The sequence below is a fragment of the Odontomachus brunneus genome, unplaced genomic scaffold, assembly GCF_010583005.1.
Source record: "Odontomachus brunneus isolate Ranch 3 - 2012 unplaced genomic scaffold, Obru_v1 Obru_scaffold_101, whole genome shotgun sequence".
Lineage (NCBI taxonomy): Eukaryota > Metazoa > Arthropoda > Insecta > Hymenoptera > Formicidae > Odontomachus > Odontomachus brunneus.
In genome coordinates, this window is record NW_022639551.1 from 404833 (window position 1) to 424468 (window position 19636).

The following is a 19636-nucleotide window of genomic DNA, read 5'->3' on the forward strand; positions in this document are numbered from 1 at the left end:
GACAAGCTAAATATCGATATAGTTGCATTAATCGATGTTATATTGCAAAGCAGCGATGTTAGAAAACAAAAGCAATTCACTACGCGCACAGCTAGAGATGTATACATGTGAAAACTGGTTCTGAGTGTATAAATATACATTTGTAGTTGTCGCGTAATGAGCCGCGTTTGTATTAACCATGTATTACCACTGCTGCAACATAAGTAACTCAGCCATTACTCTTTGGTTACAGCAACCACATAAATAGTTGTTCCGTATTTTACTGTTGAATCTGGTTGGCACAGCCAGATTTCTGTATGGATCAACCATATTGTTTTTTCCGTGTACTTATAACGATGGTTACAAAATGGTCAGATAAAAATGAAAAGAATATCTACGTAGTTTAATCATATCTTATGAATTCACTTGCGAAATTTCACAAATGAGTTGTGAAATATGTGAATTAAAATCACCATGAAGTATGATAGACAAATTTTCTACCATTTTCTATCCAACATTTTAAGCAGGACTTCGCATGGCTCCTCTTTAGAGCGCGCGCGCACGTTTGCGTGATTGTGTAATTACGATGCACGACCTCGACGGCGAAGACGACAGTTGCGAACTCATCTACGGGTCCACAGGGAGGACGATGCGCCGACCGAGTAAAAGCGACTGTTCGGCTCTGCCTCTGCGCGAATGTGGAACATCGATTAATCGGCCAACCGTGGGCGCTGTTGAGCTGTTTACAGCTACGTAAGAATGCTGACGTAGGTATTACTCCGGTGAATTACCGTGTCGAGAGTTAAATCGTCCGCTCTCGCGATACCATCGCGCGCCGTGTCACTGTTGACTCGTTGAAGTTAATGCGTTGATTGTCACTTTGATTCCTGTCGATTATGCGAAAGCCCGATCGAAATGCTGAGGTTACGACGAGTAACTGTGACTCGAAACACGGAGATCTTTCGTCTCGTTTTATCGATTCCCTATTGACCGATTTTTCCAACGTAATTCTATGCATTTAAATACACGTTAATTATATACATTATATATAACTTAATGAGACGCGGTGGAATATCGTATAATGTGAGTTATCAGTAACGTTTAACTCTCTGAAGTAGGATTAGTGCTCAGATAGGACAGATGTACATAAATTTGGCAGCAACTCTGCTAGTCGATTTGCAAAGATTGCGTCGGTTATGAGTGATTCATACAGCACTCATATTTATCACACAGAATGATGAAATACAAAAAAAATACATAGACATAGATAGAAATACGTAAAAAACATGAAAGAATTATCAAAATTTGCACAAACGCACAAAAAAATATTTCATGTAAAATGTAATGTAAAAATCTGAGTAACTTTTACTAAATTTGTTGCTGCATATCACAATATAACAAGAATGAAAAGAAACCTCCTTCAAGAACATCAAAGGTTCTAAAAAGTATGAAATATAATTTTGACTCAATATTCTTATGTACTTATACTCCTATTCTAATATTCTAACGACATTAGAAGTCAGCACGCAAACTAGACTAAATAAATCAATAATCATATATGTTTGTTACTTATCTCCTTACAGTTATATAGTTAGTCACTTATCTAATTTATCCTTTCTTTGCCGACTTTTAATACTGTTAGAATGTTAGAACAGGATTCTAAGTACATAAGAATATTAAATCGACTAAAAGAGTTCTTTTAAGTCAGTTAAAAGTGTATAGGTGTATCTGTAGGTGGCCTCGGATTCTTAAGAAACTAACGGAATTTCTAGGACGAATTCGGATAAAAAATGGTGTTAATCTAGAATTGTAGATCTAAAAGTGTAGATAACATGTTGGACAAACTACAAGAAATTTTATTTTAATATCTCTAACAGTTCTTGAGGGAACAAACAAACATATATAGAATAAACTGAAAATCTCATTTTTTTAAGTCGATTAAAAAATAGATTTGCATTGTTATACGATGTAAATTTAACGAGTAATTTAATATAGTCCCATAAATTTACTCAGAAAAATTGTAGAGTTTCCATCATAGGTTATCTCACGTCGTGATAATCATAGAAATTTATCTGGGCATGTATTCTTCACTGAAACGCTATATTTATACTATAACTGGTAATACATTTATAAATATAACACCGCAATCAGAGTAAATTCTCACCGAAAGTATCAGTTAATATCAGCAACTGTTCCTATTATGGATGTAGTTTGCAAACGCAGATTGGCAATTATGTGTCATCACACGTAAAGCGCATTAGCGGAAGCCATTGTTATTTCCATGAATACTATTAACATGATTCCTGTGACGTTGCCTTTTTATTTTAAATATGTTGACGATATTCTTTTAGCGGCTCCTAAGGAGTTTTTGGATAACATATTGCACATTTTTAATTCGTTCCATCCTCGTCTTTAGTTCACAATGGAGATAGGAGATGACTGTATTAACTTCTTTTTATTTTATTATTTATTTTATTTTATTAAATATAATTTCTTAACTTAAAAAAATATTTGTTAAATTTTAGAAAATATGTAATAAATATAAAGTAATATTTTTTAAATTTGTGAAATGAGCTGTAAGATTATAAATTTCTAGAAAAAAATGACTTCTTTACAAGAAGAAAATTAATTTTTTTATGTAAAAACTATGTTAAAATAAATATTTGCTTGTTTTAAAAATAAATAAAGTACAAGTAAATCATTTTATAAATCTTAGACACTATACTGTTAATACGTAATAACACAATTATTTTTGACTAGTATCATAAACCAACGTTTTCTGGTCGATACCTTAATTATTTGTCTTTCCACCCTATTCAACACAAGATTGGCATAATTATTGGCTTGGTTGATAGGATATTTTATCTTAGTCATCCTTCTTTCCATAAGAAAAATTTGGATTTTATTATTTTGACGTTAATTAATAATAATTATCCTTTTGACTTAATTTTTAAAGTTATTAAACGCAGACTGAGGTTCCTTATTGTGAATGGTGGTCGAGTTACAGAAGTAGTAGAAACAAAATTGACAGGTTCTGGGTGTGATAAAAAATATATTACCTTACCATTTTGTGGTTCAATTTCGAAAAGACTGACAAAGCTTTTTAAAAATAATTTGACAGACGTTGCTTATTCGTGCACTAATAAATTATCAGGATTAATTCGTGTGCATAAAGATAGGTTGCCTCTTGGTTTCCATAATAACGTTGTATATAGGTTGCAGTGCAGTGGCTGTGATGCTTCTTACGTTGGTCAAACTAGTAGAAGACTCTCTACACGTATTGGCGAGCATAGGAGAATTCCTAAGAGTTCTACGGTGGAGTTAACGGCCATACAGGAACATCGTTTGAGGGAGAACCATGATTTTGATTGGGATCATGTCAAAGTTTTACATGAGGAACGCTTTTACTTAAAACACCTGATCTCAGAAATGATTTTCATCAAATTGCAGAAGCAAGGTCTTAACTCACAAAAGGATACCGAATATTTGAGCACCAGCTACTACGGCTTGTTATGAAAATAAACTTTGTTTTGGTTTCTTTCTCTTCCACAATGTTAATGCTAGGCATATAAATCTGTAATTATTTGTATTTTGAAGACGTGGCGATGTTATCGTTGACAGGATCGGTTTACTTTTAGCTGAACTCAACAAAGGTATTTTATATTGTTCAGTTTTAATTATTTATTATATTTCAATTTTACTTATTTTTATTTTATTTTATGTTTTTTATAGTTATGACGGCTACTTCTCAATATTAATTTATTATTTAATATTATTTCGGTAACGGTCTTGCCGGCTTTAATATTACGACTAACATTCATGTCAATTTGCGCAGGTCTTTTAATGCGTTTGTGTCGTAAACCTTGAGTTTTATTATCACTGAAGAGGGTTCATGGTTGAGCCGAAACGTATGATTGTTTTATATTGATTATTCATGTTCAATAAATATTATACTATTTCCTAACACAAAGAAGATTTTACCCATATGGTATATAGCGCTATTAGTCCTGTGCTTGAACTCGGATTGCCCTTTTTCCTACTTTTTGATTTATATCTTCGTTTGCGAGTTCTTTTTTCTTTCTCTAAAAATTGTTATTTCCATCTTCATAAACGCTGAAAATTGGATTTAGTACTACGTATAACGAATATTATATATCACATAATTTGCATTAAATCTTGCTTTCATTGATCAAAATCAGTGAGATGCAAAACAGAGGAATAAAGTGGTAATGTGTCTACTGAAAATCGATGAATACTCATTGATCATCGGTAAAATAGTAGTTTCCTTAATTTAATCAGAAACATTCTTATCGATTCACTTTCAGAAAGGAACTGTTAATTATTCCGCCTGCTGAGGCGAAATCGATTGTGCGTTTTCGTATGAGATCGCGGTGATTTCTCATCGCGGGGCCGCGCAATCCGACTTCCCGCGTTTCTGCCCGATTCTCCCCGCGATATTTCCGTGATGTAATATCCTTGAATCGAAATTCCCCGCGAGGGGCTAATGTCCCGCGATACCGCGTCTTGTATCGCCGCCGGATATAAATATCCGGTGAACCGGCGGCAGATAGATAGAGATAGAAAGAGAGAGAGAGAGAGAGAGAGAGAGAGAGGGGGGGAGCGCTCTCGTTATCGATCCCGATTTCTTGAACTTCTTCCTTCCCACAGCCGTTGGTTCTGCGGCCAAGTGTAAATTATTCTGATAACCGTTCTACCGCGCACACGAGGTCGACGATCCTGCTCCTTAATGGGTTCGCCAGGACGTAAGATCCGCTTGGGACCAGACGGCGCCAGCCTCCCGGCTCCTTGCCATTACCGGCAGCCTATATTTTACTATCCTGCCGTGCGTATGCACGCTTCCAAATAATTCGATTGTCAATGTGCAGTAAGAGGCGAAATTTAATGAGGCGTAAGGAAGAAGTGATAACCGCAAGAGTTCGATATATATATATAATAATACGGATACTTTACTACATTTGACAAATAACGCTTAAAAAAGATAGAAGTATGGCTGAATCGATTAAAATGAATCAGGGACTTGTAACAATTTGTCGAGTTACCAATCATTTCAGAGAGACTCAAAGCGATTCATTACAGACAGAATTAAACAATTACTTGAAAAATAGTAAGAAGTAGTGAATAATGATGGTAAAAATTTCTCACTAAAAAAAAATTCTCACTACATGATTATCTTCAGTTCCAACTATATTTTTTTGTCGTTCTAACAGAAAAGTAACAATGTGCAACGCTATTTAATAACAATTTTTCTGAATATATTAAGTTGGCGCGAAAGGTTAATCATGTTTGTCAAAATAGTAACAAAATTATTCAATTTCTAAGGTTTAATAAGTTTTACGAACGAAATTAACAACTCGGTTCTTCCTAAATAGTAACTTTTTAAACTTATATTAAGGATTTTTTATTTTCCTTCTAATATCCAAATTTTCTAGAGAATTTAATAGAAAAATAACAAATCTTTTGTAACAATTTAATAATTATCTCGTCATGCAATTACACTGGTTTACAAAAGAAGTAAACTCGTTTGTCACATAAACTAAATTATATTATCTTCACACATAATATATTTTACGCCAGTGCAGATAGATCTTTTTCTATCACCCAAGGTTTTCCAGTGATGCGACTTTTAACTTTGAAGAAAATTGATTTTTTATATATACAGGGTGGCTCACTTAAATCGAACATTTTGAATATTTCACTTATTTTTGATGATACAGAAAAATGTTTCTAATGAAAGTGGAAGGGTGTCAAGGGGGACACATTTTGGTCACGTTGCTCTTTTTCTAGGTGGAGGCGCTAAAAAGATACGAAAGTCACCTTCACTTTTTTAAATGGAATAATGATTTTTTTATAAATATGATTCCTCTATTTATTTTATATATAAAAATACTAAGAAGTATAATTGTCGAAAAATCAATTCCATTTAAAAAAGTAAAGATGATCCTCATATCTTTTTAGCACCTCCACCTAGAAAAAAACAACGTGACGAAAATATGTCTCCCTCGATATCCTTCCATCTAAATCATTTTTCCGTATCATCAAAAATAAGTGAAATATTTAAGATGTTCCATTTAAGTGGACCACCCTGTATACAGACATAGCTTATCTAATTTAAAATGTAGAAGCTAATGATTTCCTGTCATATTTGTCTTGCGGTATATCTCTTTTAAAAATAAAAATGTGCCAGTTTTTATCTTATCTAATTAGAAAAAAACAGCATGAAAAGAGAAGAATTGTTAATCTTAATGAATTTTGATAGACAAATATATTTTAATGCTTAAATTGAAGAGCTTTTATGGAAAATAGTGATGTGGTATCTCAATATAAAAATCTTAGAATTAAATTGAATTTCGAATTGCGCGATCTGTCTAGTAGAAAATATATTAAATCTCAGATAACCGTGACGAAAAACTATGGATGATGGAAAAATCCTGAGTTCATGTTCGGATTCTATGCGGAGAAAATATTATAATAAAAATTACAACAAAATTTGGAATGTGTATAATTATAACTGAAATTTCTATACATTTCTTTAAAAATATTATACACATTTAACTTTTTACTACAAAATTATTGTAATCCCTTGAATATTTTCTATATCGTAATTATTGTAATCCCTTGAATATTTTCTACATCGTATATGTGGTGTATACATCGTCAAATTTACTATTTTTGTAATAATTTATATTGCAATTTCAGTAGAGAGTCCATATTTTCAAACTGTAAAAAGAAATAACTTTTACTAAAATATTTTCTCCGTGTACACATAAGAATATATGAGAAACACATGAGAAACTCCACGGAATAAATTGTCTGCTGAGGCCAGTATTACAGTCACAAATAGCAAATAAAACTTCCAAGTATTCAGGTAACTTTCAGGGTATTTGGTTGAACGTGAGGCATGTACAATCTCATTATTCTTGATGAGGCAGACTAAAAACCCAGTGATCTACTTTCGCAAGCTAATATATCAATCTAATGCTTCGTCCTTATATTTTAGCCGTGCTTCTGTCCTTATATTTTAGCCGTGCTTCTGTCCTTATATTTTAGCCGCGAAAACGACTTCTATCGAGAAACAAACGAACGTCTGGGAAAAGGCGACGCCATTGGCATCGCGCATAAATCTCAAAGCGCAATAACATACGAACGCGTCGTCCCGACAAATAACGACGCGGATAACGGTGATTTATGCACTTTTGCGTATTCTTCGATCGATTGACCGAATGCGCGCGCGCGCGAGCTAAGTTGTTTTCGAATCGCTCGATCGGGGTTGCGTCCTTGGTCGCGTGCGGCTTCTCCTTGCTCATCGCGCGCGCGGCCCACATTTTTATCGACGGAACTGTTTATTTTTAGGGATATACGACAAAATACGGGCCGCCGTCGCGACAGTACTTCTTCACCACGCAAATCGAACAAACGCGGCAGCTTTCGGTAACGCGGCCGGGAATATCGAGATGCTTTATGTAGGACGCCTGGAATGTCGATTATCGACAGAGGCTCCCCGCGACGGAAGATCTCCCGATGAACTTCCGCGAGAATTCGCGGCGCATTCGGTATCCCTCCGAGTCCGAGGAGAATGGCGGGCGCGAAAAATATCACACGGAAAAAACAATATGGTTGTACCAACCAGATTCAATAGCAAAATATGGAACAACTATTTATGTGGTTGCTGTAACCAAAGAGCAATGGCTGAGTTACTTATGTTGCAGCAGTGATAATACATGGTTAATACAAACGCGGCTCATTACGCAGCAACTACGTGGAAAAAACAATATGGTTGATCCATACAGAAATCTGGCTGTGCCAACCAGATTCAATAGCAAAATACGGAACAACTATTTACGTGGTTGCTGTAACCAAAGAGCAATGGCTGAGTTACTTATGTTGCAGCAGTGATAATACATGGTTAATACAAACGCGGCTCATTACGCGGCAACTACATGGAAAAAACAATATGGTTGATCCATACAGAAATCTGGCTGTGCCAACCAGATTCAATAGTAAAATACGGAACAACTATTTATGTGGTTGCTGTAACCAAAGAGCAATGGCTGAGTTACTTATGTTGCAGCAGTAATAATACATGGTTAATACAAACGCGGCTCATTACGCGGCAACTATAAATGTATATTTATACACTCAGAACCAGTTTTCACATGTACTAGGTGCGCAACTAAGTTTCCGGGTTTTTTTGATCAATGAAAAATAGAAAATTTCAAGAGAAATACAAAAAATGGTTTATTCAAAGTATCGTCCCTCGCTAGTTACACATTTTGGCTATTTCTCTGGCAATACATGAATACCACGACGATAAAACGACGCGTCTTTGGACCGAAACCATTCATCCAACCAATTTTGCACTTCTTCGAAATTGGCCAAGTGTAGCCCAGCCAAGCCATGCGCCATCGACCGAAACAAGTGATAATCGGAAGGGGCCAGGTCTGGTGAATACGGCGGGTGCGGTAGCAGATCCCATTTCAGCGTTTTGATGGTGTCCTGGACGATGGAAGTGCGATGGCACGGAGCGTTGTCGTGCTGCAATATCACTCGTTCGTGTCTCGTGTCCCATTCTGGCCGTTTTTCGAGCAATGCATGGTTCAAATTGATCAGTTGTTGTCGGTAGCGATGCCCATTGACAGTTTCGCCCGGTTTCAGCAGCTCATAGTATACGATTCCTTTCTGGTCCCACCAAACGCAGAGCATTGTCTTCTTTCCGAAACGATTTGGCCGTGCCGTCGATGTTGATGCTTCGCCAGGTGAAAGCCACGATTTTTTACGTTTGGGATTCTCGAAATATATCCACTTTTCATCGCCATTAACAATTCGATGCAGGAAACTCTTTCTTTCGTGCCGCAAAAGCAACATTTCGGAAGTGGCTCTTCGATTTTCCATCTGTCTCTCAGTCAACTCTTGCGGCATCCATTTTCCTTCCTTTTGAATTTTTGCCATGGCATGTAAACGTTTGGAAATACCTTGGCGAGTCATGTTTAATGCCTTCGCAAGTTGATCTTGTGTTTGCGTATCATCTTCATCCAATAACGCTTGCAGATCGACGTCCTCAATTGTTTTTGGTCTTCCGGAGCGCTCCTTGTCCTTAGTGTCGAAATCTGAAGTGTCCACTTCTGAAGCGTTTAAACCAATCTTCACAGGTGGTTTTCGATGGTGCATGTTTGCCGTAGACCTCCTCAAGCAAACGACGTGCTTCAGCTGCATTTTTTTCAAGTTAAAGCAGAAAAGCAAAGCTTCCCGCAAATGCTGTTTATTCAGCACAAAACTCGACATCTTCATTGTTAGAAAAAATATTTTTGCGTTGCGACATGTGTTGGTATTATGACTGGTTATTGTTGACAGATGTCCAAGCTATAAAAGAAATACAACTTTAGACATGTGTGTCGACTACATGTGTCGTTAGCGCCATCCATGTGTGAAACCCGGAAACTTAGTTGCGCACCTAGTATACATCTTTAGCTGTGCGCGTAGTGAATTGCTTTTGTTTTCTAATATCGCTGCTTTGCAATATAGCATTGATTAATGCAACTATATCGATATTTAGCTTGTCTGTGCAAAATAATCCCCTTACTAATTTCTGATTGCCACAACCAGATCACGGGCAACTTCATTGATGTAGTTGACAAACCAAATTAAGTACCCAAATAGAAAAATGTGTTAATTCTGAGCTCATATTGTATTCACGTATCTTCAAGCATGAGGACAAGAATAGACACCGATGCGGGCTCATATGCGTCTCAGAATGTAAACATGTTATGATGTCACAAAAATACCTCATTTAATAATAATAATCAACATCATGTCAAGAATTTGCAACATAATTTGTACATCATTTGTATGCATCTGATGCTCATGTCATGAGATCACGTAATGATTTTTAAAAAAATATCAAGTTTGAATCATAGTATGAAGTCACATTGTGATGAAACATGTTCATCACGCATTTCTATCTGGATAAATCAAATCAACCATACACATAACTATTATACAAAGATATGTAGAATAATGCAGCTGTTTGCTCACAACTAAACATTTTTTGTTAGGTGTACCACATCTCTTTTTTCCGTGCACGATTACCCTCAAGACGAGTCGCGTGTCTGATTTGCATTCGTCCGCGAAACGTGACGTGTGCGATTCTCGTATCAGCATTCGCCAGCGATATCGGACATGGCCGACTGAGCGACACGTTGTCGCACACGTAGTCTTCCCGGGTCAACGTCCATGCCGCGCGTATGCCACGCGCGTTACGCAGAAATGGTAGACAGAAGTGACAGAGCGAAAACAAAGGGAGGATATACACACGACTCAGCGCGGAATGAGCAGGTCTGTCATGCGATAGGTCGATAAGTAAGCTCGCGTCTGTCTGCTTTCCAGCTGAATGAGGCTGATGGAACCCTTGGGTGTCGCTCAGGACATCGTGGAGCCGGCTGTGCTGAAACGATGGGCCGATTATCCCGTTCAACACCGGTACACGGACTACTCCGAGTCGATGAGAGAGACGGCGCATCACGCTATAAGCCCTTTCCCTTGTCAGCCGTCGCTTAACAACAAGCTCGCGCTATGGTGAGATCTTGAGCTTAGTCGTCGCTTTAAGGGGGGGAAACACGTTTCGAAGGTAAAATAACAAGTCGCTTTTTCGTCAACTTCTTTTCTACAAAAATTGTGAGAGACATTTATTTGAAGTTTTGTATAATATTATAAATCTAAACTGTGCACACAATTTCCAGAAGAGGATCCAAGCGTATATAATCCGTTGGTTCTTATGATTTCGCAGATCCCAGGAAAACAGAGAAACGAAAGATATTATTAATCGCTGTATAGCTATCGTTGTAACTAGAATAATAAACATCGAAACACTCTAAATTTTTAATTTGTAAAAATTTTGATGGAAAAATTTCCTAAAAAATTAACAGTTTTGCATAAAAAAAAAGAGAAAATTGTCATATTTTAATTTGTCTAGTTCTAACTGTGAAGAGAGATATGTCGTGAACACGTACCCATACAAGTTGATTAATTTATCTAAAATCATGGGTGCCAATTGCAAAAATATTATTTCGAGAAAAATACGTTTAAAGTTTGTACGATAAAGATAAATTTCAAGTACTTAAGTTTTACTCTAATTAACAATTCCAGATCCGTATAGGATTCTTTTTCAGAACTCATATAATTCATTTTAAGCTTTTCTGTTATTCTTGGCAACAGCTTGACTTAAATATATGTACACGTATGTCGAATATTATTATAAATTATGAGCTTTGCACCGCTGCTAAACAAAACGATCAACAATTTTAAAATTCATGTATAATGTCGATATATATTACTTTTTAATGTCTTTAATAATTTTTAATATATCATAGTAGTTTTTCATTAGGATTTTAATTTTAGAGTTTTACAAGAAATTAAAAATAAAAATTAAAAGTAGAACGCCAACCCCAAGGCACACGTATAAAAAGTGTAGCTTTAAAACTTTAGCTTCAAATATTTCAACTCTCGAATCTTTTTCTAATTGCATAAGCGATTAGATAATATTTCAATATAATTAATTCAATTAATTGTAGTGGAAATTTTAAATAATTTTTAACATACTCATTTTGCTTTACAATTTCTTTTATTTTATCTATATTCTGTAAATAATTATAAAAGCATTATTAAAAAAATCGCGTATTAGTCGATATTGCATCTAAAAATAACGCATATTGACGCAATTTGACAATAATTCAGAACTTGAATCAAAATCTATTGTTTGAAACGCCAATTCAGCAAACGTGATGATCAAATAACCTATTATGATATCAAAACCTATTATGATATATTTTACATTAGAGATTACATCATTAATACAATTTGACGTTGTCCTACTACACCTTATTTGGAAATATTTTTATCCACACTAAAAAAATTCTTATGATAAATTTAATACATTTCAATTTATGGTTCAATTTATCTACTATAACTTCTGTGTTAATTTAATAAACAAGGAAAATATGTTAATTAAAAATATAACAGAAAAATTTCTGCACGGATCAATTTTGATATAAATTTATATATCATTGTGATAAAAATCATTTTATAATGATTTTTACTGTGCGTTATACAATATATGATGTTGTATCTAGCGAAGAAAAGATAATTAAAAAATAATGACACAAACTTAATTTTGTGTGTATATATATATATATATATATATATATATATATATATATATATATATATATATATACACACGCGGTAAAAAAACATTTTGTATTTGTGTTGAAATTGATTCGTGAAGAAATTTTTGTGTTAAATTTAAAAAATTTTTAAGTATTAATTTAATATACTGTTGCATGTAATAAATTGTTTTATTATTTTGCGTTAAATTTATATTTACTATATAAAATATTAAAAAATAACAAAATTTATAAGTAAATAGAAGAGTTTTTGATGATATATTTTATATATAAAGTGTATACAGATAACTTGTGTTATTTGTTTAAATATTTATGTTGTATTAAACTAACATGAAATGATAATGATTCAGAACTAGGAGTGGATTAGAATTAGAGAGGACAAATTAAAGCAGATAAATTGGACATATAAAATGTATTAAATTTAACACAAAATCTTTGTGGTACTTGTGGTATAAAATCTTTATTTAAGTATTCAAAATAATATATGCAAAATTTTGTTGTAATTTAGAGTTTGTTTCTTCCGTAATTAATTAACTAATTAAAGTTGACTAGAATTAAGAATCATAAACATGCTCACAAACATGTTTACGACTCGAAATAACATACACATATATACATACATATATATATTTTTTTTTTTGTTTTATTTAATTCTTCAAGGCACACATTTACGTCCAAAATTTTTTATGAAATATATTTTAAGTCAATATTATAATAAAAAATAAAGTAAATAAACTATACAAATGTAGTGTTGAAGAAAAATATGTTATTATTCAACTCGTGTATATATTCCATACGTTTTTATATGAAAAATAGAAGTACTAATAACGTATTTTTAATTTCCAATAATTTTTTGCGGAATTATATAAGGATAATATTTCTTTGATCCTGTTTTCGCGCGAATTCAAAATGCCTCGGGGGTGTTGTTCTCCATTACAGGCTCTACGCTACTAGGCGGTGTTAACCGTAATATTGTGGTATAGTTACGCAATTCATGGTCGATGTATCGATTTGTTTCAGGACTGGAGATATTTCGATTTTACAAGTAGACGCGATAGTGAACTCCACCAACGAGACAATGGATGATAATAGTCCCATGTGCCAAAAAATGTTTAGCCGAGCTGGTACTGCGCTCAAAATAGAAATATATAACGATGTAAAAGGTATGTATGCATGAGGATGCGAGGTAACGTGGTCTATACTATGCAACAACGACACAGCCTGCTCTAATATTCTATTTGCCTATTGTAGAATGCAGAACTGGCGAAGTAAGAGTAACACAGGGTCACGGATTACCTGCTCGTTTTATTATTCATACTGTTGGACCAGTTTATAATGTGAAGTATCAAACAGCTGCGCAAAACACACTACATTGTTGCTACAGGTGACTCGAACGTGTCTAAATATATTGTATGCAAGAAGAAAAATTTAAGGTTTTGATACTAGAAAAAAAACATACTAAATATAAGCTCAAGCGAATACACGGAGAAAAAAACTAGAGAATATCTAAATTTAAAAAAATCTAAACTAAAGACAGAAGAATATCTAAACTAAAGAAAAGACTAAAGAATATCACTCGCGTAAATAATGGTTGCTATAACAAAATATTAATTAATATTAATATTTTGTAACGAAATATAATTATTTATTGAAACTTATTAATTATTTATTTATTGAAAATTATTAATTATTTATTTATTAATTATTTATTGACAAATTTTGATGAAATATAATTATTTTGTCCATGCATATTAGATGTGATTGTACTATTCTACTTTTTACTTTCTAAAAGTAGTATACTGACCTTTTCTGTTGTCTGTCCGTACGTGTTGAGTAATACTGTTAGTGATATGACGTAACCAAACCCTACGGATCTCTTAAATATAGTATTTGTTCTACAGACCACAATAGAAGGACAGCGATATTTCTTCGGTTGAGACAATTATATATATATATATATATGAGGATGTACTGACTGAATATTATGTATCATGAACTGTGACTGAGAGAACTGTATAGATGGGCATATAACAAGAGCAACTTTTTAATGACATATCTATTTGATTCGAAATCACATACTCCCTAATCATACAATATATAGATGTAACAATCACAGCAATTTTCTTCGTGTAACGATTTTAACCATGATAACCCGTGTCGCTCTGTCGCAGAAACGTCCTGCAAAAGGTGAAAGAAATGGGTTTGCGCACCATCGCCCTGCCGGTAATAAACTCGGTGCGAAGAAATTATCCTCCGGACGCAGGAGCTCACATAGCTCTCAGTGAGTACAGATGCGAGAGTGGATTTCAGCGTGCGAAGTTTCAGCACGACTCGCAGTACAGCGATGAATACTGAAAGATAATATACTCTTTCTTCGCAGGGACCGTCCGTAGATTCATGGAGCAATACAGTGACTCGTTAACGTGTATTATATTTGTATTGGAGCCGTGCGATCTCGGGATATACGAGGTGCTTCTGCCGCTTTATTTCCCGCGAAACCTGGCGGAGCAGGATAACGCTTGTTGGCAGTTACCGAGCGACATCGGCGGCCCTGACGGGGAACCTTTACTTCCGGATAGGCAAATTAGAATTATTGACAATCCTCAGCACGCTTTGCACGGTAACGTGGTTACGCTCTCACGCGAATTTGCGCGTGCTTCAAGCAGCATTCTTTTTAAGTATCCGTTCACAATTTTAGGCGACGAAACGGTAGAACTCTCGGCGCAACTAGAGACCTCAGTGAATATCGGCGAGCACGCTTTCGCGCAGATGCAAGGTGACTTGGACCGTCAGAGACTTCTGGGCGAAAGACCCCCTGCCGATCCGTTGGCGGACATAATGTTCAAGCAAATGCAGCAAAAAGAAAGGTAAGAGAGAGAGGAATTTACGATATCGAACCTGATGATCTCGGCGAGAATATTCAGACTAACACTTACGTTGAAGTTTCTGCAGAAGATCGGAAAATATTAACGTTAGAACTTCTGAGGAAAGTAAGATAATATTTATATTAGGATTTCTGCGGAAGATCAGATAATATTAATATTAGAATGTTTGCGGCAGATTAGATAATATTTATATTAGAATTTCTGTGAAAGATCAGGCGATATTAAAGTTAAAATTTCTGCGGTAGATCAACGACATTTACATTTGAATTTTTTTAAAAAATCAGATATTTATATATTAGAATTTCTGCGTAAATCAGTCTCGTAATATTTACGTTAAAATTTCTACGGAAGATTAGACGATATTTTTATAGAATCCCTGCAAAAGGATAGACGATATTTGTATTAGAATTTCTGCGAAAAATTAAATATTATTAACGTTAGAATTTCTGTGGAAGATCGACTTTATTGTTGCTGATGAATATACAAGTACATTGAAAATAAAGTCCACGACCTAATCAAAAATTAAAAAATGAATATATATTCCGATCAAATTTTCTGATCAACTTCTGATCGGAAAATCCCAAAAACAATTGAATATATTTGATATAAACTTGAACAAAATATCTATTTGTTAATTTTTTATTAAATCGTGGATATTTCTTTGTACACGGACTTCACCGTGAACGAGTTAGCTCCAAAAGGGAAGCATTGATTTTTAGGAATATTAATAATCATTACTTGAAACTTGTCCCATGTGAGATACTCAGATTTGAATTTAGAGTTAGATTTGAGTCTCTCTATTTAAAGAATATGAAATATATGATATAATATTTGTAATTCAGCGGAAAAACTCACGTTTAATTCTAAATTCAAATCTAAGTATCTCATCTGCAGTGAGATTTTGTAACTCATTACAAAATCTAGTAAACACCAAATAACATTAATATAATTAATAAATTTACCTAATAAACATTAAGTAATATTAATATAACATCAATGTTACAACTTCCTATTTAACAATATAACTATATTGTTATATAACTGTTATATAACGCATGTGTTATATAACAGTTATATTGTTGAATGGGAAATTATAACACTGATTATATTACTGTTACTTGATGTTTACTGGGTAGTGATATTGTCGTTTTAACGACAGTTACAATATCGCACCCCTAAAGCAAATTTCAAGTAACAACTATTAATACTTTAGACTTTTACGTTCTGCCAATCATTGAAATCCTCTCACTGAGAAGTTTCTAGACTTTTCACATGTTGTATTCCGGTCGCGTTCAGTTATTCACTGTCAATATAGATAGCAACTTTCCATGTTCGCTCGACGTCCCGTGAGAAGAACAAACTGCCGTGCTACCGGTATTGGCAGTGAATAATAGAACGCTACTTGTGCACTCTGTTATCCTCTTTGCACTTTCCCAGTCTTTCTCTTTCTCTGCTTTATCTACGCGACACACGCGATGATAAAATATGTATTCGTACAGAGTAGTTACCTTTTTTACCGAAGAAGATGTCGCGTGTCTCACGTGGCACATGTCGACAGATTTCTTCCATGCCGACGAACATCGATGTGCAAACACAGACTTCTATATACTACTAGAATGTTAACTTCTTAGCTGAGGCAAAATGACCATTTTTGTTAAGGCATTCCATATATTCACACATTGAATTTTATCTTAACAAAGATGCCACTATTCACATATGTGAAAATTTTTCTTCACTTTTCTACAGGCCGATTGTAAGGAATTAGCAGTCTAACAGTACATAGAAGTCCGTGCAAACGTCCCGCTTTACGTGTGAATGAATAAAACAAAGTACGGAATTTCCAACAACAGAAGCGAATGCAACTGGACGGGGCTTTAACCGCCTGTAGAAGCTGAAGATATATTTTTAATAACTTAATGAAAACTAACAAAGACGCGCGTATCGATTCTCTTGCGACGTATTCCCGCACGTGATCGGATATAGACGAACTATAAGTCTACACGTACTCGCTATTCGTACTCGACTTAATAACTTAGGTAATCTCATTTAGTTTCTATCGACGTTATGCTTCACTAACTACTGACACTAAACTCTTTTTCGTAATGAAAGAAGCGGAACAACATCTAAACTGACGTTGTACACAGAGGAAAATATCATTTTATTATTAAGAAAAGCGACCACTCAGTTTACTTCCCTTCTTTTAAATAATAGTTATCTTCAACAAAGGATATTTTTTTATAAATTATCTTTATCTTGTCGAAGAAAAGGCTGGTTTGACTCTACCCAGACAGCACAAGATCTTCAAGGAATATCTTAGGAACTTATGCGAATATTTATTCCTTAGGATGTTTTTGGGATGTCTTTGAAAGATTATGCTGTCTGGGTATGCAGTAAGCAAATCGAATTTTTCTTTTAATTTAATATTTTTGAAATGCTAAACTTTAGCATTTATTACTTTTATTATAATTGAAATGCTAAACTTACTAGAATTCAAGATATATTTTGCGTAACTATGATGTGCTTATATATGCGATAGATTTGCGGATATATAAACTTATAAAATACTTGAAACAAGTAACATTTACTTGAATGTAATATATATTTTTGTATGTATGATTTCAATGATTGATTGTTTATTCCTGTATTGTTATATTTAACTAACGGAATCAACAAATTCTCTTTAAATTCGTAGAAAGCCAAGCAAAATTTATATGAAACCTCTCACCATTTATCTAATCAGTAATAATAACACATATCCACCGTAAAAAGAACAATTAGATCAAATAGATTATGACACATCTAGGTATGTCCGACGAAAGAGAAATGATGTCATATCAGCAAGGCCATTTATCGATCCCCATATGACGTCTGTACAAGCTTTGCCTCGCAATATTTGTTCCTAATTAATTTCAGGACCGAAATATCTGCCTGCGTCACGGAAATAAATCATTCGCGCGAAGCGCTGACATTTTCCGTCGCATTAGATATTTATTTCCAAGACTGAAATCGTGATCGACGTCATTTCCCCGTGACGAGACTGTTTTATTGTGATGAGGCAAAAGACCCAACTGTGGTTAAAACCATTGATTACACGTGCGATAGTGACTCATAACATGAGTCTCTCTTTCGAGTTCGAACTTTGACTGTTTGTTGTTTTAATGAAACAGAGCGAGATAATTCGGTTTTCTTGCGATTAAATATTAATAACGTATTACGAGTAATATCCGAACAAGTATAATTCTGCGAAAAAAATAATAAAAAAATAATATAAAATAATATAAAATTAAATTAAAAAATTACATACAAGTATGTACAATTACATACAATTACACATGATTTTTTTCCATATGGCCAAAATAATCATACGTGATTATATAGTTCACACTATAAAAAATACTGTTGTACAAATATAACGAAAGTAACTGCTTATATTTGTAACAGCCCGCGATGTCGACGTTTAATCGTATGAAATTATTTCCTCTTTTCTCTATTCAACAGTATTTCTTTCTCCGTATGAATATATATAATTACATATGAGTATTTCGATGCATTAAACTTCACAGATGTGTTGATTTTTTTAGAAACAAACAAAACATAGGAGGTCTGCATTCTTTATTACAAAGTTATCTATGCATTAGATAAGACACAGATGTGTTAAGTGCCAATAAAAACTTTCCAAGGAAAGCATTTCAATGTTTATAATGTTATAATAAGGAATGTAGATCACGTTTTTTCTGTTTTTTTTTTTAAGTTGTTTTACATCTGTGAAGTAATGTATCGATATATGAGACCATATACACAGAGAGAACAATTTGATTGAATCGAATAAACACTTCTTTGGAATAGTCTTTGGAAACGAATTTTTTGATTGATCAAACAAAATTTTGTTTGACGCAACAAAAATATTTATTTGTGGCTTAGTTTCAAAGAAATATTTTTGTTGCGTTAACCAAATAATTTGTTTAGACTATTCCAAAGAAAGATTTATTTAATTCACTAAATCGTTCTTTCTATATATATATAGAAACAAAATTCATGTATAGGTAATATACAAGGTAGACATTCGCCATCGTGTGCTTATATATTGGATCAAACTGAACAAATAACTATATAGATTTTTCATTATTAATTAAAGAGGATTGGTGCATATCACGGATAATCATCACCAACTTTCTTAAATTAATTACATTAATTAAATAAATAATTACTTAATAAATAATTACTTAAATTAATTAAATTAATTACTTAAATTAATTACTAAAAATCTACGTAGACATTTGCAAAATAATACAAGACTTTTTTGTTTAATTTGATCTAAAATATAAATATATAACAGCAAACGTCGCCATCACAGCTTATCTACGTATGTATCGCCCGTGATCATTCATCAGTTTTCTTTGGTTAATAATTCAAAATTTTATATGTTTGTTTGCGAAATGATAAGAAGAATTTTGTGTTTAATTTAATGAGTTCTACCTATACACCGCGATTGAATAATGAATTGTCAAACATCCTCTTTATTATTATACATATATATATATATATATATATATATATATATATATATATATATAT

At 33.7% G+C, this 19636-nt stretch overlaps 1 protein-coding gene across 5 annotated transcripts in view; it reads left to right on the plus strand.

The window, feature by feature from the left end:
- The window catches only part of LOC116848849 (protein GDAP2 homolog), a 72390-nt gene that overhangs the window by 20605 nt on the left and 32149 nt on the right, over window positions 1-19636 (plus strand). For 3 of the 5 annotated variants that reach the window (XM_032825387.1, XM_032825386.1, XM_032825390.1), the window contains exons 2-7: window positions 10381-10569; window positions 13197-13339; window positions 13428-13560; window positions 14348-14457; window positions 14557-14796; window positions 14875-15043. In XM_032825387.1, the coding sequence (XP_032681278.1) occupies window positions 10385-10569; window positions 13197-13339; window positions 13428-13560; window positions 14348-14457; window positions 14557-14796; window positions 14875-15043 (980 nt within the window). In that variant the 5' untranslated portion in view covers window positions 10381-10384. Of the gene's footprint in view, window positions 1-3352; window positions 3633-10380; window positions 10570-13196; window positions 13340-13427; window positions 13561-14347; window positions 14458-14556; window positions 15044-19636 lie in introns of those variants that run through there. The other 2 variants (XM_032825388.1, XM_032825389.1) reach the window with 2 other exon arrangements.